This window comes from Micropterus dolomieu, linkage group LG02, assembly GCF_021292245.1.
Source record: "Micropterus dolomieu isolate WLL.071019.BEF.003 ecotype Adirondacks linkage group LG02, ASM2129224v1, whole genome shotgun sequence".
NCBI lineage: Eukaryota > Metazoa > Chordata > Actinopteri > Centrarchiformes > Centrarchidae > Micropterus > Micropterus dolomieu.
In genome coordinates this window covers 23,325,506-23,349,419 of record NC_060151.1, presented here as the reverse complement: position 1 = coordinate 23,349,419, position 23,914 = coordinate 23,325,506, and the positions used below count along the sequence as shown (strand labels likewise).

At 41.3% G+C, this 23,914-nt stretch overlaps 1 protein-coding gene and 1 long non-coding RNA gene across 2 annotated transcripts; one reads left to right on the top strand and one right to left on the bottom strand.

Moving 5' to 3' along the window:
* The first annotated feature begins 2,733 nt into the window (after window positions 1-2,733).
* Window positions 2,734-6,773, top strand: LOC123967511. The gene is made up of 2 exons (XR_006824252.1): window positions 2,734-2,986; window positions 6,033-6,773. It is a non-coding gene; the product is annotated as an uncharacterized LOC123967511 (long non-coding RNA).
* LOC123967510 (C1q-related factor) lies at window positions 6,344-19,726 on the bottom strand. Its single transcript, XM_046043629.1, has 2 exons — window positions 18,897-19,726; window positions 6,344-6,565 (listed from the first exon to the last, which is right to left on the bottom strand). The coding sequence occupies exons 1-2, from the start codon at window positions 19,503-19,505 to the stop codon at window positions 6,386-6,388; spliced, it is 789 nt and encodes a 262-aa protein (XP_045899585.1). The 5' UTR covers window positions 19,506-19,726; the 3' UTR covers window positions 6,344-6,385.
* Window positions 19,727-23,914: the final 4,188 nt, after the last annotated feature.

Below are 23,914 nucleotides of genomic sequence, written 5' to 3'. Positions count from 1 at the left end.
GCAAACTGATCTAAATTTGGGGAGTTATTACTCAGTATAAGCAGACTGCTCAAAGTTATGCAAGAATCTGGAGACTTTTATATTTTATTATAAGTTTTGTTGTGATTACTTATTTCCTGGCACATCTTTTAGAGGCTTCATTACAAACAATATTTTGATTAAGAGTTAAGGTAATTACATCTCTTACTTATCAACATGTATTTTATCTGTATGTTAATGTCTGATATACACTGTGTAATGACAAATCCTGGTCGAGTGGGAGTAATGTGGAGGGTAATATCTCCTCTTTGACATTTGCCCTCTACAATTCTGAACTTATCCACCTCGCTGCAGTTCCCTGCCTAAGGCCCTGTAGCTCTGTCTGATGTCCGCTCACGCAAGCACCACTGCACTCCACACACTTGCACAAACACGCACACACATTCAGATTTGCTGCAATTAGAGTCATATGGTGTGAGCTTATTTCCTCCCACGATTCTAACCAATAAGGTCATTTTGTAGATGAAGAAAACAAATACTTCCATTTTTGCAAGTTGCCTGTTTCGAATGTACTCCGCAACCCTGTCTTTTACTTGAACCAAACAGTAAAGTGAATCTGTTTTATACTGTTGTATTCACAGTGTCCTTATCTCTGTCCATCTGCATAGCTGTTTCTTCAGAATCCAAACCTTTATTTCCCATATGTATGAGAAATGAAATGGGAATGCAAATTCATGGATGTTGTTTACATGGTGGAACAGAACGACAGTGTAATCAGAATTAAAGAACAATGAGTGACTGCAACACTTATATAAGTGTCTCTGTAAATAAAAAGTAAAACAGTATTTTTACATATTTGTGGTCCTCATTCTGCACAAACTTTTACACATTTGGCTGGTGTTTACTTACAAAGATGTTTGTTTGTCTTAGCTACATAATTGAATACCATTAATTTAGCAAGCACTGCCTCATAGCCAAGAAATGGTTTGATCTTTGTTTAAAGTGTGTCAGCTTTTTAGCCCTATTAGTAGTTTGTTCTTCTTTGGGGTGTGTGTAAAGCACTAGGGAGACGGCACTTTAAAGGTCACTAATGCACTCAGCCTGCTGAAGGGGGGAAAAAAGCATGTTGGATGTTTGTTTGTGCTTTTTTATCTCTCTTTACAGTGAGTTCTCTGGAGATGTGGTGCTACAACATGTGAGGATACCATGGTGTTTTCACTGTAAGGGAGGAGACAGAGAAAGTGAGAAACATTTACCGCATTGCCTCCTGTCTGTTTCTGCCTGCAGCATGTAAGGGCCAACACAGAAAGACAAATTACGAAAAACAAAAGCACAAGGGGAATAGAGCGCAAGACAGCCGTTGTGGTGAGTTAAAGTTAGAGAAAGGAATAAGGGTCAGAGGTGTCTGAAGTTCTGTGAGTCAACTTTCATTCTGCTGTGGCCAGTAGTATGGTAATGCAGTGTTAAACAAGTGTATACAAGGCAGTGGCGAGGTGGGGTCACAGTGTCACATAGTCCAAGGGTGGGCCTGCAGATAAGAGCCTGGGCGGCTCAGCTCGGCTGGCTGGCCCGTCTCCCCCGGCACAGGGAGTGACTGCAGAGTACACCTGGCCTGGCAGCTTCAGACCATCCAGGGACAACTGGGAAAAGCTTCCTCCTCGGCGGCAACCTAAACTGACAAAGGGAATCATGTGCGGTGGTAAGAGCAAACAGAGCAAGGTTGACAGTGTTAATGTGTGACTGCGCTATCATGCAGAGGTTTCTGTGTGTACATTTATGCTTGTGTGTGTGTGTGTGCTTATAGGAGAGGCTCTGGGGTGGCAGAAGGAGGCCGGTCTACTAACAGCTGTCTGCTTTTCTAACCTTTGTGTTTGTCATACCAGGTTACAGGCAAAGCATGGTAAGGAGAAAAGAAAATAGGTGAAAAAAAGTGAGAGAAAAAGGTCAGGCTTGAACATAGAAAGAATAGCGCTGAAGTGCATGCAAGTTAGAATTGATGAGGTTATTGCTGTGGATTGAAATGTTTGTAAAACCTTAACTGGCTGCAAAAGTAGTCTTGAGCAAAGCCCCACCAATGTTTTCTGCCCACAGGGTGCTGCTGTGAAACCCTGATGAAGACATCACATTAATAATCCCCTTAGTGTAATTAGCATAACAAATGAGTGACCAGGATTTAGAGGATTTGGCAGCCCCTTTCATTCAACTTCATTGTCCCTTTATGTGAAATTTTCTTGAAACTTGCAGCAGCCATTAAGAATACAAAAAATGACAAGACATGCAAGTCAAAATATAAAATTTATAGAGATACACACAATAAAAGATAATCTGCCCTGGCTGCTGGTCTTTTGCTCAATGGCTGTATCCAAAATCACTCCTCCCTATAGAATACATCGAACAGTTTATTCTATAGTGAGCATTAAATTTAGATTTAGGACATTATTAGTGTCAGGTGTCCAGTTGCACAAAGCAATTTTTGCTGCAAATATGTGGCACTTGCATTGTGCAGTTGTAGAAGTGTAAATGCTGTGGACACTTCTTTTTTTGTTCCATCATTGGAATTTTTTTACGGCACTATAATATAATGTATAAAATTTACACTCAAATAAAATGTACAGTAAATAAACTGTATATAGCGCTATTAAATAAATAGGGAGTGATATTGGATAGCCTATGTCTTCTTGTCTGCAGGCTTAAGAGCACCCCATTAGTAGCATCAGACACACCTGGGCCCAATTTTTCCCAAAAGGATATGCAGGTGACGTAAGTAACCCAGAAGTCACCACATTTGCTCCTTTCTTGAGTGGCAAATATTAAAAATTCAACATCTGCCAGGTGCACTCTCAGGAAAAACATTGAAAACAGCTAAAATGTTAAGGAGCTGCTGTTCCATCGGTCCACAGACAGATTTAAAAAGAATTTAGGCATAAGGTTTGATCGACTGCCGAAGCAAATGGATCACCCCAACTTAGTGGGACAATTCTGTCTTCCCATTACAGGAACTTGTCAGGTATGTTATGAGTGAAATATTCATTTGGTAGTACTCCAGCCTCTGTCTTGAGTGCCTCTGTCTTCAACTCTTCTTTGGCTTTTGAGTGTTCAACTTGTGGTGACATTTCAATGTTCGCAGACCACTGATCTGTCTGGTCGCCATCTGGATCATTATCAATTGTGGCAGCCATTGTGATTTTGTTTTGCCACACAGTGGTTGTAATTTATGTCAACTCGCAAACTTTGTGTAAGATTGGGTGAGCCTTCAGTTCAATAGAAATCTCTCTTTATACACTTATTTTTGGCACTGCTAAGACCACAGCACATTCTCAAATAGGCACACACTCAGTTGATTGACTCATTTGTTGCAACAAAAAAAAATCCAAATTGCTGCATTATTCTTTATTCTAAGAGCCAAGCTGTGACAATGCAAGACCCACTCCATGAGACAAGTTGCTCCCTTTTGCAAAGCGGATGTTTGTTTGTTTTTTTGTCAAAAGATGAAGATAAACTGAAAAATCTATTTTCCTTTTTCTGTGTTTGCAAGAAGCTCTGACAACTTCAAATCCATTAGAGCAGCCAGTTCCCACTTTGTGCCAGTTTGTGTAAACCAGAACATTTCAAACAAAATCTGACCTGGTGTCAAACACTAAAATGCAGCTGGTAGATGCTTCTTTTCATGGATGATCCTGTTTTTAGTAGTAATGTCTTCAAAATTACTGTGGAAACCATTTAGAGATATTAGTATCATAAGACTCAATCATTCTCATTCCCACCAGCTTGCATCAGCTTGTTATATGCTAGAGGGAAATGGATGAAATGATACAGAGAGGGGTGACTGGCTCCCTTAAGAGCAAAGTAGAACATAGCACCCAGTGTCACATTCCATTCCTGCCAAGTCTGAGGAATGTCCAGTCCTTGACACTTGTCCAATCCAAGCTATCTCAAGCTTTCTCCTCCAGCTTCACGCCGGCTAATCTCTCCTGACACCTCACACAGCCCTGACAGGGAATCACTCTACCCTGAAAACAATCCAGCCCTCTTCCCTCTCCACCCCAAATCGGCTCCAGCCCCTCTCTCCTTCTGTCTGTCTTCCTTATATTTCCCTTTATCCTCTCCCTCCCTATCTATCTCTTCCCCATTACTTCTCTCTGTGGCCTATTCTTTTTCTCATGTCTCCATCTGTCTTTGTCAACCCAGATTCCTCTCCTCTTCTGTCTCTCTCAATCTTTCCTCCCCCTGTCTTTCATCCTCCGTCCACAATTCCTCACTGGGTATATCATGCCTCTGTTGATGAGAATCTGTGAAAAGATGCTTTGATTGCCGATTGAGGAATAGCCTGCATTTCCTTAAGGACTCATCAGCATTCAAGAACTGCATTTTACTCCACTGGTTGCTAAAGTTGGAGGGTCTTTATCTCTAAGTGCACATTTACAGATGGAGAGAAGCTCCACTGGATCAGTTTAGGATGGGACGGGGGAGAATAAACACAGACATCTTTCCCTTGATGCCCATCATCCTAAATATACTTTATTTTTTGGAAAGAGAAGAGAGATGAGGGACTTAGGATCCTTTATGTTTGCACTGACAGGCCACTGATAAAATTCTTAGTTTAAACAAGAAACAAGAAACACATTTTCAGTCATGTTGTTTGCACTGTAGTTAGTCTCACAAAACAAATGAGATCCTTTACAGATCTTTCAGACAAATGAGATCCTTTACAGATTTTTCATTAATTAGCGTATGTGGGATATAAGAATTCTTATGAGACAAGTCACTCAAAAAAATCCCATTTATTATTTAAATGTATTCAACAATTCCAAAAGATAAGATAGACAAACATGTCATAGATTTCATTTACAAGCTGTTTGTTCTCATCATATCTATAGAGGCTCCCCACCCTACACAGCACAATCTCATTGGCTGTTGAGTAGAATATCTGTCATTGGCTGTAGCACTGAATAACTCTGAAAAAGAACGATGTAGCTATGGCACGGCACATGCTAAAATGCAGACACTCACTGGTATGCACAGACACATACAGACTCACACGTACAAACGCGCACACAAATATGCGGTAATCATAGACCAAGTCGCTCACCCAATCAATTTCATTCTCAAGCAAGCTGTCAGGCCGCCATGTTGAGTAAATATTACCATAATGCCTGTATGTCAGTGAATATGCAGCTAATGAATGGATGACATCCAGTGAAGCTCAGAGACACTGAAACACAAAATTTGCCCGCTCTCTGTTATTGTGCCTGAACGCCCCCTCCGCCTCCCCAGCATTTCACTCACTTCTGACTCTTTCTCTCTCCATCTTTGTGACTTTCCCTCCGTCTCCCTCCGCTTCAGAAGCCGCTTTTTAACCACGCGAAGGCTTGGAGGTCGGCACAGCAAAGAAGAAGAAAGAACGAGCACTCTTCAACTAGGTTACCTCTGAATCTGAAGATTCTGCTTTATCAAATGGCCAGTTGTGCAGAGTAGAGCATCTACATAAAACTTGAACATCGAAGAGACAATTTAAACTCTACTTTAAATCTGAACAGCAGCAGGACATTGTGTGTGTGCAAACAGTGTCAAGTTGTTTGTGGAAAAGGTATCGTCTATATGAGATGTTTCCTTTTTCAGATATATTGGAAGGTACAGTGCAGAATGTGTTGTTATTCTTCACATACAATATATAGTTACATTGCACCCAGCAATGAAGAGAAACACCCTCTGCCATGAAATACTGACAGTCTTCATTTAAAGATTTCTTTTCCAGGTGTTAGATCTCTGAGCTGCATCACAAATAACATCTTACAAATCCATTCTCTCAGTCAAACAGGATATCTTCACAAGGGACAAATATATTATTATTTTTTAAAATCTCATTTGTGTAGAATATTATGCATGTCTACAAAATAAAACACAACCTAAGGAAAATTGCACTGAACAACACTACGAGTTTCAGTCAATCGAGTCCACTGACAGTACAGCTGACTGTTTCCATTGTGGAGAGAAGAGATGAGATCATCCACTTTTGCAGGGTTTTCATTTTTGTTGTTGATTTTTCTGTGCAGTGGAGCAGGGCTGAAGAGGAGAGACACTGAAAGCGAGGAGCTTCTGACACGTCGACATTGTGGCGAGGAATGCAGAAAAACCAGCCCACCTCCACCCCACGTCCCACTCCTCCCATGCCTCCCACCTGGCCCCTCTCAGTGTGTCCTCAGGAGCTTTGCATCCAGGCTTGGCTACAGAGCCTGGATGTCTTGGCTGATGGATATGAAGCAGAGGTGTCCGTGATGATGGAGAGATTTAGGAAAACTAGAAAGCATTCCGGCTTTTAACACACACAGCACCCACCCACCCCCACCCCCCACCTGTCGTACAACTCTCTCTCTTCCTGTCTCACTGTCTCTGTGTCTGTCTGTTCTCAGTCTGCGTAGAGGATGAAGCCAGAGAAGGTGCTGTACTTGTTGTTGTTTCCTCCATGGGCTTTGCCTCCATCCAGTTTGATGTAAACCTCGTCCCCTGCATCCAGATGGAGGATGACGCTGTTAGAGGCATAGTCATAGTTCTGGTCAGCGTCTTGGGCAATGGCGCTGGCACGAACCTGGAAGAAAAGGGACAGACGAACATGTAGGAGAAAGAGTAGGTTTGTAGCTACAGTACATGTTAGGACCTTAACTTAATTAATTTTGGAAATTACCCAAATAGGTTGTCATTCTCTCATATTACATCGGTAGACAGATAATTGTATTAACTCTCATCAATCTACATTCCTGTAAATCAGAACTAAGTATATAAAATCTGTACCTCCACCAAAGCTGCATAATCCAATACATAATTTGTTATTTTAATAATAGAATATGTTCCTTTTTTAAGAGCAAGATCTGCAAAAAAAAATACACATAATGGTAGGAAATTATTAGAAGTATGAGCCAGAGTTTTTGTTTTATTGTTAAAGAAAGTGCACATTATGAGACAATAGTGAATATATTCCAAACTCCCCTTTCTTTCTTACAATGATAAAACATCCTTTAGCAAATTCCTTGAGCCATGCCTAGATTCTGATCTCCACCAAAAACTAGTAACTGTCCTTCTTCCATGGCCTGTAGTTCACCAAATTGTTATTGACATCTTCTGCTATTTAACTAGCGGGCAAACAAAGGAGACCAAAATCATAAATACTAAACTTTAAAACATCATTACTTCTTGGCAGAGGTAATTAAAGGGCAACCATAGATGACCTAACTGTCACTAATCTGAAAAATCACAGCGTTGCTGCAACACGAGAGAACAGCAAAGTTTGTTGCACAGAAGGAGAATGTATCAGTTAGGGAATACCAAAATAAAAACTCTGTTTATGGTATATTTTTTGAAATACTAAATCTCACTAGTTGCTTTATTTTGAAGTTAAATGCATAACGGGGCACAACAATGGAACAAATAGCTCTTTGTATGGATATTAAACCTGCAGGACCAACCAGACAGTCAGCCAAACCTTAGGTCTTTCTGTCAAGTAGATTTATGGTTTCAATCAAGCCAGTGGTCTTCCACAGAAGACCTAACATTCTACCTTGGGACAAAAGGTCCTCAGAAAGAGAGTCTCAGAAACTCAACAACAGGGCTGACTCTGAGGGTTTTTCATCATGGAGGAAATTATTGAGTAGCCTAATACAATAAAAAAAACATCAAGGACACCCACTGAATAGAAGCAGAAATATTTGATAACTCATAGCGAGAAGTGACAAGAAAGCTTTCACTTTTATATCATTCAAACTCCTTCCACAAATTTTTATCTCTATGTTTGCTTTTGTCTGACTATGAGTATGTACATGTGTATTCTGCCAGTAGGGCTATAGCAGTATAGCAGTTTCTAAATAACCTGTGCTGGCTAATTAAGACCTCCACCACAAACATGCTCTCTCTCTCCGGGGAGGAAAGTGTAGCTGCAGTGCCAAATGGGCTCTGAAACAATAGCTGTGTTTTCAAGCATGAATGTGAGCGTGTGACAGAGAGAGACTAATTCTGGTTATTATCAGTAGGAATGACTACTACAAAATGCTGTATTTGAAGTTGTAATTTTTTATCCACATAGTTGTTTGTAGCCGTCTCTTTGCCAAATACAATACAAATGAAATCCAAGCAGAGTGAGTAGAACATTAGAAGAAATCAGCAGTGACATACAATGAAGGTCATAGAGTGGATGGTGCCAGCATACAGTGTGTGCCTGAGCCAACAGACCCAATTAAATCAACAACAGTAAAACAAAAACCATAGTCTGTTAAGTATTTGGACAGGGATATACAGTATTTTCATTTTGGCTCTGAATTCCATCACATTAGATTAGATTTTAGTTATAGCATTGCACATTAACATTGTCTGGCTCACAATGGATAATGCATTCTTCCTCCTTGTCAAAATCTGGCGCCTACATTATCCATAATGCAACTCAAGCACCAAGTGTTCGGTTGGAGATTTGGGTGTGTGAATCAGAGATGAGCAGCAGGTTACAGAAGTATCTCTCTTATTTCCCTCAACTGATGCAATTTATTCAAGTTTGTGGAGCTCTCTCCGGAGTCACAAAAGGTTTTATACAACTTTTTTTCACACATGCATTAGGACTCCCTTACACCTGTAAATACTTTGATGTGTAAAATTGGCGCAATTACCCTTTGGACAATGACTATGAGCTTTAATCTTTAAGCAGGTATTCTCATTCACATCAGGTGAACATAATAGGGCTTTTTAGTTCCTTGCCATTCTTCTCATTGACAGGTCTAAGGAGTGGCAGTCCCGCAATGACAGAATCAGGCGGACATGCTGCTTTAAAAATTTGATGTAAAGAATACGTAGGCATCTTTCTGTCTTTGTGCGTACACAATTTAATCATGAATCCACGCAGAGTTTTATGCATCTAGCCCTAGGTCTGTGGGTCTATCGGTCATAAACTGCAGCTAGTAATGGACTACAAAGGGTTTACAAGTAAACGTTGAATTGATTTACATTAATGTTAATATGTTAGGTCACCTAAAACTGACCATAAAAAGGGTTATAATTCCTAATCCCAATATGGATGCTAAACTAAAATTGAAAGTTGTCTCTTCAACCAATAAAACTAACTAGTTAAGCAATAAAACAAAAAATGTGCCACTCTTCGGATGCAAACATTATCCACAGTATTTCTGTGCTATTAAACAGCTACTAAGAAGGAGAACCACATCAGTAATAAGTTGAACTGAATAGAATTAAATTAAAAAAAAACAACAGTATTTTCACTTGAGGTGAAAATGCAAAGCGCTGTATCCTTTAAAGTGGACACTGGTTAAATAAGCCAATTAGTCGCTTAGTCTGGCCAGTGAAATTGAATCAAAATCAATAGTTTACGTGCATTTGAAGTGTTTTCTTGTGGCTCATTATCGGGTCTCTAAAGTCCATTCTGGCCCATGCCTTGGCTCATTGTTTGTCCACACAGCTTTAAATCGGGGCTTTTCGAGCTGGTGTTGACAAGCTGGCCCAACAGGCAGCATAGAGAATGGCCAATAATTAGTTGGCCTATTTAAGGGCTACACACAACAGGCATATTGACAAATGTGAGGAAAGGCCAGCTACTGACAGAGATCTCCTGCACAGAAAGCATCACTATTGCCAAACCTAACAGGGGGCCTGGAACAGCTTCTCTTGACATTCGGATATGTTAAAATCATAAATTATTTTTTGGGCAATTTAAATCAGTGATTTAAAGAAGAAGAAGATTTATTTAAAGAATCATTAGTTGGTTGGTTTGTTTGTTAGTTTTTCTCCATTTTGGTGACTATTATTGTAGTGTTTCTACTTGTAGTGTTACACTTCTTGGATGTGGCAGATTTTATTAATGAAGCTAGATTTTATTAAGTATGTTCTTCGAATTGTCTTTTCTGCCACAACAGCAATCACTGTTGATTCTAAACTGTCAACTCACCGTCTGTTGATTTTCAACAACCAGTCATAAAAGTGTGCAGAGGCGTGCAAAGTCTTATTAAGATAGCAAATGTAAGGCTTTCATTAACTGGATATTCAGTAGTTTGAATTTATATTACAGTACATGATAGGAGAAAGGAAACAGTGATATTTAGCAAATTTAGCAATTTTCAAGCTGTAAATGGTACTAGAGTTAAACGCTTCTGATAGACACCAGAAACTTTCATAAGAGACCCATCTAAGAGTTTTATGTGCTTCTCTCCCAAGCAACACAATGAGAAACAGACAGACTTACAGTAGTGGCTAGAGTGAGTCTTTCCGGCACCACTACAGTAAGTTGCCATTTCTGTGACACCTTATTTTGAACTTGGCCAAACCAGTCTGCATGCTACAATTTGTTGGTAACGTTGCATTTCAGAACATCTCTTCACTTCAGCATTTCCTCGTAGATAGGATAGAACATTTCTGATAATATCCCCCAGAAATCCGCACTGGACGTGCTGCTACAATTTTTCTCTGTGTTGCTTGGTGAAAGAACATCATTTATATATAGCTTTGGAAATATTGTTGCTATACATTCATGCCAATAAAGCTAATTTGAATTTGAATTTGAACAACTACTCTTACGTATGACCAGTATTTACACAGATTCTCTACGATTCAATATTATATACAGGGAGCCAGCATCAACTGCAAAATAAATCTCAGAGCCTTCAACGTAATGCAAATGTTTAATTACTAACAGCATACTGTGCTTTCTTGTGCTTTTAGGCACAGGTCAATGTTCTGCACGATTTCTCGTCAAGTCCTCTTGCAGCCCATCAGACACTCAATTCTCTGAATGGCTGTCAAAAAGAGAACTATTCTTTGCATTGCCTTGAACTATGGAGCAGAAATGAGCAAGGTTGAGCGTTCTGCAGTTTTTTTTTATAGCATTATTGTCAATGAATAAAAAAACAAGTACTCAATGTTGTAATGGAGGGTGAAATGAATAAGAGAAATGATATACAAAACGTTTTCAGTGTGCCAGATGAATTTAAAAGAACTTCAAGCCTGGGCACAACATAATATTTGTTCAGAGAATAGTTTATTTACAGCAACATTTCAGTCCTAATGACCTTCCTCAGGCTGCATAGAGACCAAGAAAAACTTTACTGTATTTTCCAAATCACCATGTTTATGTTTAAAAAAGGGGATGGTTTGGAGGGCGTCCCAAACTTTTTAACAACATAGCATGGACAGTGAAAGTCACGTTGGTATGAAATGTGTAAATGCTGTAAAGGCTAATCTGGTTAATGAAATTCTGAGGAGAGGTTTTAAGATGCAGGAGTAATATACTGTATGGAATATAGTACATTTTTTTATTGTTTATCCTCCTGATTAAATCTAGCCCGGCTCATATCGACGTGCAAACAAAGCCTCCTGTTCTGATTCTGGGGTGCCGGCGTCCAGTACATATTAATATGATATGATGTGCCCTGAGCGTGCAAAGTCAACACCATCCTATTAGAGGGTTACCGCTTTGGGTTGGTGGTGGAGCGAGTGAGGATGGCTCAGGAGGATTTGTCAGCTGGGATTTTAATGAAACTTTATCAAAATATTTGCTTTTCAGGTGTTCACCCAGAACCTGGGAACCTCTGGCAGTGTCACAGATTTGTAATATAGCTTAAATTATTCTCTTCATTTGCTCTTAAAGGAGCTAAATTTAAGACATCTTCAAGTGCACAGTTGATTATTTTTGGGAGGAGGATGGGGACAATATAAATATAACATTTTCCTTTAGCAGAGACAGAATGAGCAAAGCCCTGGTAAAAGCAAACTTCCCTGAAATTCTTCTAGTTCTTCAACAATGATATTTTTGTTTTGTTTTGTTTTCCTGCTCTAATAGTTTTTATCCCCTTCTGAGACTAAGTCTAGACCTCCTTTGTTTGCTTTCAATGATAAGCACGCATGAATAAAACCTCTCACTATTTTTGAAATAATGATAAGGGAGCTATTTTTCTTTCTTTTTTTTCCTCTATTGCACACAGGGAACTTGTTAGGGATATGAGCCAGAGGACGAAATGTGGGATACGGCAGATGTATAACGAGAGATGAGCAGGACAAACACCCAACTGGCAGTGCGTGACCTTGACGCAGAATATGTAGAGGAACTTTGACAAGACAAACAAAGCATGAGGCTGTAAGCGCCGGCTCCAGCGATGGTAAATGAGGTGTCAGGCGATGTTGTCTTCCTTGTGGCTGCTCGTGCGTGTTTACATCCGTCACATCATCAACATGATGGGTTTGATTGAATAATATTCAGAACGAGTGGAGACACAGAAGATTCACGCCTTTGACTTCATAGATAATGTGTGCCTGGAAAAACTGTGGATTCTCACAACTTGTGCACTGTATAACTGTGAATATGGACATCCCAGTTCATCAATAATGACAATGTTTATGTGAAGAATCTGAAATGAATTTATGGCACATTTTAAAATACTGACTGTCATTGCTCCTCAATAAGGTGGTATTTCTCTAACAATCAGCCTCTAATAAAAAAGGCATTTTACATTATTTTCATTCAGCAGCTGCAGCATGCAGTATTGTGTGGTTGGCTTGCATTGCTTCTTCATAAACCTTTGTTAATATACTGTTTTTGAAAATCATGACAATCTGAAGTTGTTGTGTCTGGTGCAGGGGGAGCCTGTAACATCCCACTGGGACAGTGATCTTACATGAGGCTTTGTCACTGTGACAAGGACATGTCTCATGGCTTCTCTGACAGGGATTTGTTGACTTGATGTTGAGCCTCCATTTTGGATCAACGAGTCTATTGGTCCTCTTTAAATCAAAGTGTACTGCCGTCTAATTGTGTTTGAACATTCCAGCCGTGAACTGCATGCTTAATGGCAGCTTAGATAGCTTGCCTCCGCTATTGAGCCTGGTCCAACTTCACTGCACAGCAAACACAAACACACACACAGAGTGAAGGATAGACATTCCCATACATCCACATGCATTATTGTGCACACACCTAAAAACGGGATGCAATTTTACTGAAATAATGAGAACAGGAAACTACGATGGGTTACAAGAGAATTGTAGTGTCAGAAAGCGTCAGGTCTCCCATGTGTTACAGGTTTATTTGTCGGAGGAACCTAAGTGAAAACATGATAAGAGGAATGAAATGGTAACAGGAGATTTGCCATCTGTCAGACTAGAGTAGAAAAAGGCTTCCTGAATTAATTTCACCAGCTGTTGTCTTTGTACCTGCTCAGCCTTTGAAACAGAATGACTTTATTACACATACCCCTCACTGTTTTTGAATTTGCTTACACTAATGCTAAAGGTGAGTCTGGTGTTAGGCATTAGTTCATTAGTTTATCACATGGACCACCCATTCTGGATCCAAATTTTGTAGAAAATCTCAAGAGGCCAGAATAACAGTATTGCAAGTAAGCAGCTTCGACAAAGAGGATGAAATCAAGACAGCTTCTCCCAAAGAGCAACTGAAAGAGGCATCAACTCTGACCTGCAATCCAGCCACTCTTTTCTTTCTTGTGTCTGACTCATCACGCTCAGTTAATTACTGACATACACAGCACTGTCTGCCTCCAGCACCAACACCAAAACCACAATCATTGTTCACAGCATTGTCTGAAAATTTTCAACCTTTGTTCACACTAAGCCTGTTTTTCCAGTGTGCTTCCTAGTAACCCTGAGGCGCTGAGATTGTCCTTTTTTCTAAAAAAAAAAAAAAAAAAAGAATAAAAAAAAGAATAACTCCTCTAACATGAGCTAAGTGAGTTTCTGTACAAGTGTTGGATGAGAGGCAGACTGTCAGCTTTGCTATTCATGCATTTTTCATACAACAGCCGATTCATCCTTTCTTACTGGGACGATTGTTGACGTTTTACCCATATTCATTTTAAGGAGTGGCAGGAGGTGTTAAACACATTGAGTTATGTAGCAGACTGTGAGTCATTAGAAGCCATTGACTGTTTTCCTGTGAAGAGGGAGAGAATAATTGTTGGTATCACTGAAGACTGAATCCGGGGGACAGCTAAATGTCAGGGGCGTGGGGAGAGGCGGAGAGAGAGATGTTTGCATAAGAGGGCCAGGGGCACTTGTCCATCTCCCATATGGCCCTCATTATAATGAAGAAGCCTTGTGAGTCAACACCATAGCATCCTTGAGTCAGCCAGCCATAGCCTATTTTAGACTGTATGTTTTCGCTTTCACAATACACGAGACATTATAGCCGTGTTTCATGAGCTACTTAATCTGAGATGCCAGCGCGGGGATTGTGTGCTCTCCTGGGCTCTAATGGCTCTCTATTTCAGGAACTCAGTATAAAATGTTTTAAAGTAATTTAATTATTACAGACAAGTGGTGGGCAGTTTTCAAGCAAGTTTTGAAACTTCACCAACAAATGATAGATTTTCTTTACTGTGCTTGCAGATGACAGCCCGATGTCATCTTGACATTTCCAATCTGTGTGGTATTTCCTAACAACATGGGCCAATCTTCATTTGATAGCCCTCGCACCTAATTAGGCCAGCTCTAATGTTCCACTCGGCAGAGTGTCAAATCCAATGTCCAATTACACAGCAGATCAAGGCCAAAGGTCCGCCTCCGCTACCTCTCTGGCTGATTATAGAAGAAATACCACGTTATACATCACACAGAAAGAGATGGGTCTGTTAGAAAAGGGAAAGGGACACACGTACATGCACAAACACACATGCACACATACACATAAGAGGATCAATACCACAGGCAAAGATGCTGAGGGACTGAGGGTGGCTCTCTCAAACCCTGTCTGTCTTTTTCAGACAGAGTGTCTCTGTTAAACCAGGCACTCACACAGAGGCCTCTCAGTGCTGAAGTCAGACCACGATGAAGAATAGCAGGTCTGAACATTACCAGAATGTTAAAATCAATCAAGTCTAAGTATTGCTGTTTATGTGTGTAGATAACTCGTGTGTTTAGTCCTAGAAAAGCTTAATTGTTTTTTTCTTTCAATCTTTGGACTGAAAAATACTTAATACCTTAATACAATACCTTTACCTTAAAAAAAATTAAATAAACACCACAGCGCATCCTGAGCAATAATGTCAATAACCCAATCATACAGAGCAGACCCTCATCCAGATGGCTCAGTTCCTATGTTTAATCCTGGGATAGACGGTACATGCTAAACACAATGCGTGGGTTTCACCTGGATATAAAGCAGCAGGATAAACAGTCTTGTGTTCATATGCACCAGGACTGAAGACCCCCCTGGAGGTGTCTATGATGGACTGAGGCAAATGGTATGACAGGGAAATGACACGCGACTGAACATAAGCAACACTTAAAAGTAAAAAAGAGTGTCTTGTCTTTGCTAGCGAGATGAGCGCACAAACAAAATCTAAGAAAAGCATAGGACGCTCCAACTTATTCTGTTATAGTGCAATGCATCACTTGAGAGCAATGAAGAATATTGATGGCATTCTGTGTTAGCAAATCGATCCTGTGATGCCGCAATCTGGATTCTGCTTTTCTGCTTTTTTAAAAGAACTTTTCCTTTTAGGATGAAAACTTTCTTCTCCCTCAGAAAAGTGAGCTCCTGTAGACGTGACATAGAGGAGAGATGGAGGGCAGTACACAGTTGGGGTGGGTAGAGGCAGTGGGTAAGGAGGGTGGGAACTGGGGGCAAGCATGCGTGTACGCGTGTGTGTGAGCATGTGTGAATGTGTGTGTATGTGAGGAGGAGACTGCAGCAGTAATTGCTAGGGAAGAGCCATGTGCACGAAGGATGTTGAAGCTTATTAAAGGAGGAGACAGAGTGATTATTCACTATGGTCCTCTTGAGAGACTGACGCTGAAGTCATTGCTTTTAATTAACTCTGAAACGGTTTTGCGGATTAATAACAATATTAAGAAGGGAATGGAGAGGAGAAGCGCAAACACATCCTGGATCTGGTTCAAGCTTTTTAATTACAATTAAATAGACTCGATGGCACAATAGCACAATAACTATGTCTTTTCTGTCCTCTTTTCTTTTCTCACCCTTCTACTGTGTCCAATGAGTTTGTCTTCATTGTTGCTGCTGTGTCTCTCAGGATGTGTCCGAGACAGGTTAGAGCAACGCATTGATTTACTGGAGAGAGTTTAGGATTGATTTGGAATATCTGGCACACAAGTAAAAGAACAGGGGATAAGAACTCAAAAGAGTGTGTGGAGGTGAACTTAGAAAGCGGATAAAGTCTGCAGTGCTGAAAATAGATTTCTTATTTGTTTGTTTACCAGGAAGCTGACTTTTTGGTCTAGCTTACAAAGCGTCAAAAGTGCTGGGGACAGTGTTGGGATTCTTGGGTTTCATTCTGCGAAGTGAAAAGGGAAAGTGGAAGAATAAGGGAAGAAAAGTAACCCAAGGATGTTGATGTTAGACACAGCTTGTAGAACCCCTGGAGTGGGAGGAGCACATGCTGGAGTGAAATAGCACTGCGGGGCCTAGAAACATGCCGCTTCACTAAAGCCAAAAGATGATAAAATACTAGCATTGTCTGCAATTCCCTGGCCTCCCCTGTCCCAGCTCGCTGTGTAGCTTTGTGAAGCCTTAATGAGCTGAGGAAAGCAGCAGTGTGACTTCAGGAGCTTCAGTTTGACTCTCAGCACTTCATCAATGATGTAGCATAAGTTGGCCCAACATTTATAACCATTCACAGTCATTTACACAGACTAAGGCTCTGGGGTCTTCTTCATCAGCCAAGCAGACAACCTAATAAACACCATAGCAAGAGGACGGTGTGTTCATGTATGAGCTGTGCATAGGACAGAAGAAGACAGCAAAAGAGAAGCAGTTACCACTTTATAAACATTACGTGGGTCTCTGGAGAGGCACACTGTGTGTGCCTAACTTAAGTACCTCCACGCCCTCCTCTTGGGAGCACAATGAAGCGGGAACAGAAGGCGTTTTATAGGAACATATGTTCTCCATCCTCTATTATATATCAATGCTTTTACGCCCACCCATAAACATTACTGTTGAGTGAGACATTATAAATAGAAGGTGATTGCTGTAACTCTCTTTTTCTTGCTGGGTGTGAACTTGGCGAGGGTAAAGGAATTGACCTCTACTGTAGCTGCATTGGTGAGACTGCAGGTTCATGCCACAGAGCTGATACCAACTGTTATTTTATCTCCATGCTGCACATATCATGGTCCCAGTATTTTTAAACCGACCCCAACAGCTTTCTGCTTTAACCAAGCTCTGCGTATTAATTGTCATGAGTTTTTAATATTGTACTGCCAAAAACATTTTTTTAAAGCCAGATGTGAAAAGGATGTGAAATGACAGCTGGAGGATCAGATTTTGTGGATTTTAACTTATATTTATTATTTACCTTATGTCATTGCAAGGCTCTATGTTTCTGACAGTAGAACAAACTGATGTTCATGAAAAAGACTATAATGTATTTTCTGTGTGATCTCACTTATCTTGTAAAGTATGAAAAATGTCTGTCAGCAGCAGCATTTCTCATTACAATACAGTGTCTCCATGTGTACAATTTACTTTGAGTACAAAGATTATGGTGGTAGGAAATTAAGTGTAGGTGAGCTTGTGAAGCATTAGAAAAGCATGACAATGTGTGAAATGCATTGCTTGAAACCCCACAACTTCTACTTTCTCATTATTTTTAAACAAACAATACACTTTAAAACAAAATGAATTTGAGTAAGTATTCATAAAGTATTGCAATTTTACATGTCCTTATATGTCATTGAAAGGTTTTGCAGGATCAAATGTAAAAACTACTCACTTTAAAGTCTTTTTTAAATGACATGTTGCTTTTTTTTATTACATGAATACGTTTTCCTTTTTCTTGTTTATCATGCTACTTGCATATAACTATATGATGGAGATACAGTTGCAGTCTGAGCAAACAAAGAAATAATATCTGCAATATCTGCAATAACTGTAGTTTAACATCTTTTACAACCAAAACGTATATCGGGGCCACTTTGAAGATAAGATATCTGACGGCTGATCGGAAGGCTGCGAACTACACTGGCACACATTACCAACCTGAGAAGACCCTCCGGGGCGCAAAATAAAATTAGAGCCCCATTAAAATGATGCATCAAAGAAGCCAAGAATAGATCACGTAGACGCCCTAATGCGTTTAACAAGACCGCAAAAACAGATGGATGCTTAATCCGGTGGGTGATAAACAGGTATGGTCCGAATATTGTCAGCAAAATTTCTAATATTTCCCCCTTCCCTTTTACAATTACAGCGCAGACAAGCCACGAAAGCCCACATAGTCTAAAAGTTGTGTAAGTTATTTGTAATAGCAGAAACGGAAAGTAAGTGGTGTACACACGTCAATGCAAGTAATAATAATTATAACAATAATAATAATAATAAAGGCTCGATTATAACACAACTCAAAATACAGTAGAATTTATCATAAAATGCAGGAAACATTTAATGATAACATTACAAACATTTCCCTCTCCAGCTGATTCTTTTGCATTATCACTTCAGCTTTTCCACTCTAAAACACTGTAAATGCCAACACTCCAGCACAAACCGTCATTTAATTCCTCTAGATACTGATCCTGATTCAAGAATAAACGGAACGCCTGATGAACGCCAAAAAGATCGGTGCGCACTTCCCGTTCAGTCCAAACGGCGACCGTCCCTCGGATCGCGGGATGCGGCAATGTCAGGACGCATCATGCAGTGAGGGGACGCGGGTTGCAACCAGTCAACACATCTTTATCTCCAGGCACGCCGGGTGCCACAGCTGTGCGCTCTGGGCTTTGGAGGCGCTTGCCTCACAATGTCACTTTGCATTCACTGGCTTTATGAAAAATCAGCTTCCTACAGTGTGGGAATTTAAGCGAGAGCTCCATAGCGCTGAGAGGAGGAGAGTGAGCAACAGAGGAGTCAGGTATGTTAACACGGAGGAAAGGAAACTTAGAAAAAGTTTCAAAGCACTAACCTGGCCATTTTTGCAGAGGTCTGCCCACATGCTGGTGCCGTCCCCTCCTCTCATCAGCACATGGTAGATGAAGAAGTATGTGCCCGGGATGCTGCAGATGAACTTGCCCGAAATACCATCATAGTTGTTGCCTAGGTTAGTAACCACGTCGTCAAACTTGAGGATCTCGTAGCCTTCGTGGGGGTTCTTAAGCCCTGCATAGAAGGCCACCCGGGGCACCGTACTGTAGGTGGCCGTGCTTATAGCTCCGTTTCCCCCCAGACCCAAAATCCCGGTCCTTCCTTGATCACCTCTGTCACCAGGAGGCCCCGCTGGTCCTGGTGGCCCCGGTTCTCCCGGCGGTCCGGGTGGTCCGGGCTTGCCTGGCCTGCCAGGCTTCCCCTGTGGGCCCTGCAGTAAGGTGGAGGGTGGATAAACTTTGCTGTGGTCACTCAGTGCTTCTGCTTCAGCCTGGAGACCAGTGGAGCTGGTGCTGCTGGCTGGAGTTCCCTTGTTCAGGTAGGGGTCGCAGACCATACGGCAGGTGCCCAGCATCTCATAGTGGCTGGCATCTGTACCCACAGAGCTGACGAGCACAGGAATGAGGACCACCAGCACCAGGACCAGCATAACCCCAACGGCAGCCGCCACCAGGGTCTTCCTCCCGATGCTGAGTCGGGGAAGGGGCTGCGCTGCCAGCGTGGGTCTCCCGGGGGCGGAAATGTTGACTGCTTGGTGTGGGGAGCCTGTCACCGAGGAAAGGGATCCAGAGATCCCGAGAAGAGTTGCAAGAGAACCGGTGAGTGTGTGAGGGTGAGACAGAGACCAACATACACTTGATCCTCCTTGCTGCTCTGCTCAGTCACACTAAAGTAGGCAACCAGTCACTCACACATACATAAAGACCTAAGGAAACCCAAGCATAGGGAGCACAGGGAGACATTCACCACGTACTTACAAACACAGTCTGACTTGTGAGAAGAAGCAAGAAGGACGCAGAGCCCAGAGGAATGGAGTGAGAGACAGAGGGAGCGAGACAGAGAGAGAGAGAAAATGATGAGAGTGGGTGAGTGTGAGAGATACAGAGCAGCCACTGGATCTGTGTGTGCGTGTGTGTGTGTGTGTGTGTGTGTGTGTGTGTGTATGTGTGGTGAGTTTGTGGTGCCGGATTCTCAGGCTTGGCTTTTTATACAGCACTAGCAGTGGAGCCTCCCCCCCTCCTCTCTGCTCCCCCATCGAGTGAGAGGTTGGTGTGGTAACATCCCCTTCTCTCTCTCCGGCTCACTCAGAGGAAGGACTACATTGCAAATCTTTCTTCCACTCTCCTGACTCACCCAAGAACCAACACAAAACCCCCTTGACCATCTTGTTCCCCCTCTTTCATCACTCTCCTTTCTTCTCTCCTTTCTCTCCCTCCTTTTCCCCACTTTTGATGTCTTTTCTCACTCCCTTGCTTTCTCATCTCCCTCATCAGCATCCAGCCTCTAAAAATAAAGATGGAGCTGTGGAAGACAATCTTTTTTTTTCTTTTCCTGGAGGTGGGTTCTAGAGATTCATGCATATATGTGCACAGACACAAGACAACACTTAAATCTGCTATGCCAGGAAATGCTAGCAGCTTCTCAAATAAAAAAAAGGTGCTAATTACAAAAGTTAATGCCAAGAATGAACTGATAAGCTAACAGCTTGAACAGTAAATTAAATTACATATTACACATACATGAAACATATATAACCACATATAGAAGAAAACCTTTCTATGTGACTGAGCCAGCAATCTTGGAGTTTTTTTTTTCACACTTTTTAAAGGTAAAAGCAGCCAATCTGTCGTTCTCTTAGGGGTCACTGACATTGATGCTCTTCTACTGTTATTTTATTCCCCCCTTTGCCTTTTCCCCATGTCAATAACCCTGTTTCTCCATCTGAATGCGCTGACACACTTTCTTATTGGTGTCTTTTTTTAGGTATTGATTTCATGGTTTTTATCAAATTAAGGGTCCTCGTTGGGAGAAAACAATCTATATGCAGCAGTGTTGTCATTTGTTTGACATTTTCATCCCTTAGAGTGATGAATGGTAAAGTAAGAAAGCAAATCAAAAAGTCTGTAGATGGCAATCAAACATAGTCATCATGTGAAATATGTGTTATGTTTGCTGCTGTACTGGCTTCGGGGTATTGGTCAGTTCAGAACTGTATTGGATTCAGTTCAGAACTGTATTGGATTCAGTTTTGAATCAGAAAACTGAAGCCAATACAGTTGTAGCCCAACACCCCACACACCATCCAGTGGTGTGCCATTTCACGTCACAAAAGTTTAAATTATTAGTTATATTCAGTCTATTACAATTATGTCTGAAAAGTAAGAATCTCAACAGGTTAATATTTTAAAGTTGTAGTTGTTTTCTTGAGCATGTTGCATTATGATGTGAACGCCATTTTGGATAAATGGGCCGCTATGCTTTCAATGATTCGACCAGGTGTTTTTACAGATCAGTTCAAACTCTCTGCTTAAACTTGTGCTCATCAGTGAAATCAGCTGGTGAAGTTGGTTTAAAACTTTTGGCTTCCCACATCACATGGTTGCCTTTTCTTGGCTTAGACAGGACTATTTGTGCCTGAGCAGGGCCGAGCTCTTGTGAGCAGGATGCCTTACTATTTGTCACCACTACACTTGACATATATTATTTTGCTGCATTTCTGTCTCTTCATCATGATTAAAATTTAGTTGCAAACCTAGGGCAACACCAGTTGGTTGTCTAATTTAATACTGAGCAGAGTGTGTGAGACAATAACTGACACACCAGGTGTGCCTGCAATGTATATTTGCCTGTTTTGTTTTATTCCTCATAACAGACATGGAGTTTGCCTATATGAGGAAGCATACAAGCACCAAATTGGGTTTGGGATTTGTTTAGGGGGCCATTGTTTGTTCTTCACACCTGCTGGCTATAACTGCCAGTCAGATCACTGTGCCCCAAATCTCTAAATCTCTGAACCACAGAGATCAATGCACACCAGAGAGGACAAACAGAGAGCGATAGTGATGAAAGAGAGATGAGAAAGATGGGGAGACAAGCAATAAAGAGGCAGACAGAGAGCAAGAGGTACAACATGGAGAGGAAGTTAACTGCTGTGACAGCTGAGCTTTTTATCAGTGGAGCTGGTTTGTTTTGCTTGATTTGTTGGAACATATAGGGAGCAAATCCATAAGTGTCAATGGTTGTGATAAAACATATTTTAATGGAAGTGACATGTTTTGAAACCCTGAAATGCTGTATGTGTTAGAGACAGATGTTTCGAAATGTCTTATAGATATCATATTAGATGTCTGTCTACTGCCCTCCCCAGACCAACAGGACAGTTGTGACAAGGGCTGCAATGTTTAGGGATTAGGCTTTACAAAATAGAAAAAGATCGACCCGATCTTCCCACTCTGAAGTTGTCACATACTGCCATCAAAGTCAGGTGCATAGTATAAAGAGCAAGAAAGTCCGAATGCAGAGGAGGCAGGGTGGATGGACAGGACTTTAATTGTGAGACCTCCATTTGAGTCCTGTGTGAAACTTACATAATGTGCTTAAGTTACGTCAGCTACGTGACATAATTTACTAATCTCTTCCTAAACCTAAACAAGTAGTTTTTGTGCTTAAGCCTAAAGGCCCATTTATACTCCTGCGTAGGGTCTACGTGCGTACCTACGCCGTAGGCTACGCACATAGCCATGCATTTATACTTGTGCGTAGGTGTGTCCGTCATTCTGCAATTACACCCCCAAACGCTAGTCGGCAGTAGCGCTACAGCGCCCACTGTGATGACTTTAGCTGGTCGAGCAGGTTAGCTTCCCGTTTAGCCCTCAGCTAATGTAAATGGGGGGGAAAATTGTAAATGTGTGGCTGGTGTAGCCTTTTCAAATGTTACCGACCGAATAGATCACATTCTGATAGTGAAACGAGTCATTTCGCTCGGGTTGCGACGGTGAAATATATTGATTCACTGTGTTACAGCCGCCATTTTGGCCGCTAGTAAATGTTACTTCAAAGCGCGGGGTACTTCCAGTCTGAGCATCACTCAGACGTATAAGCAGCATACGAGGATACAATCATTGGAAAAAATGCAGAATGACCCCAAAGCAGCAATGTTTGTGAGTAAAATATTATCATAACCAATACAAATCATGGCCAACATTATGGATTTTTTAGCCATACAATGCCTTTGTTAATTGTTATTTAAAGGGAGCTCAGACAGGTTTTGTACAGCACAGCTGTAATGACAGACTGTGATGACAGAGAAATCTTTTGAAATACAATAAGTGAGCGGATGCGAGGACAAGGCAAGAACAGGAAACCACAACCTCAGTAGAACTGTGTCCAGGCATCAGCCACATCCAAACACAGCTCAAACCCTTTTAATCACTTTGTTGTTCTCCCTGGTTACAAAGAGATGGGGAGGCAGAACAAATGTGTTTTGAAAAAAGAGTTTCAGAAGTGCACAAGGGAATACCACAAAACATGGCAGAGTAAAAAAAAAGAGACTTTCAAGGATTTGATTTTTTTTCCAAGAGGAAAGTTTAACAGGTCAAAGAAACAAAACAACATCACAAACACACAAGCAAACACAGTAGATGCCTCATCTCTAGTTGAGTTTGTGTCTCTGATTGCTTCCCTTGTGTTGCTCCTGGCCAAGGCTTATCAAAGAGCTCCTTTCATAAGTGCCAGGATCAAGCCACTGCTGTGACTGCTTGGCACCCACTGAGGTGGTTTGGAGATGGGGCGAGAGGGGGGTTTCAAAACTAAGAAGGCAAGGCAGAGGAAGTCAAAACTGAAGATGGTGAGTGAAGGGGGGATGGTACATTTGCGTTTAAAGGAAAATGGGAAAGGAAAAAGGCTGAGCTCGGAGGGGAATTGTTCACAGCTTCTGCAAAGTGTCTCTGGAATAAGAGTATGTGTGTGTGTGTGTGTGTGTGTGTGTGTGTGTGTGTGTGTGTGTGTGTGTTTGTTCATGACAGAGAGGGAAAGGAGAAGAGGGCAATTTTTGAGTCT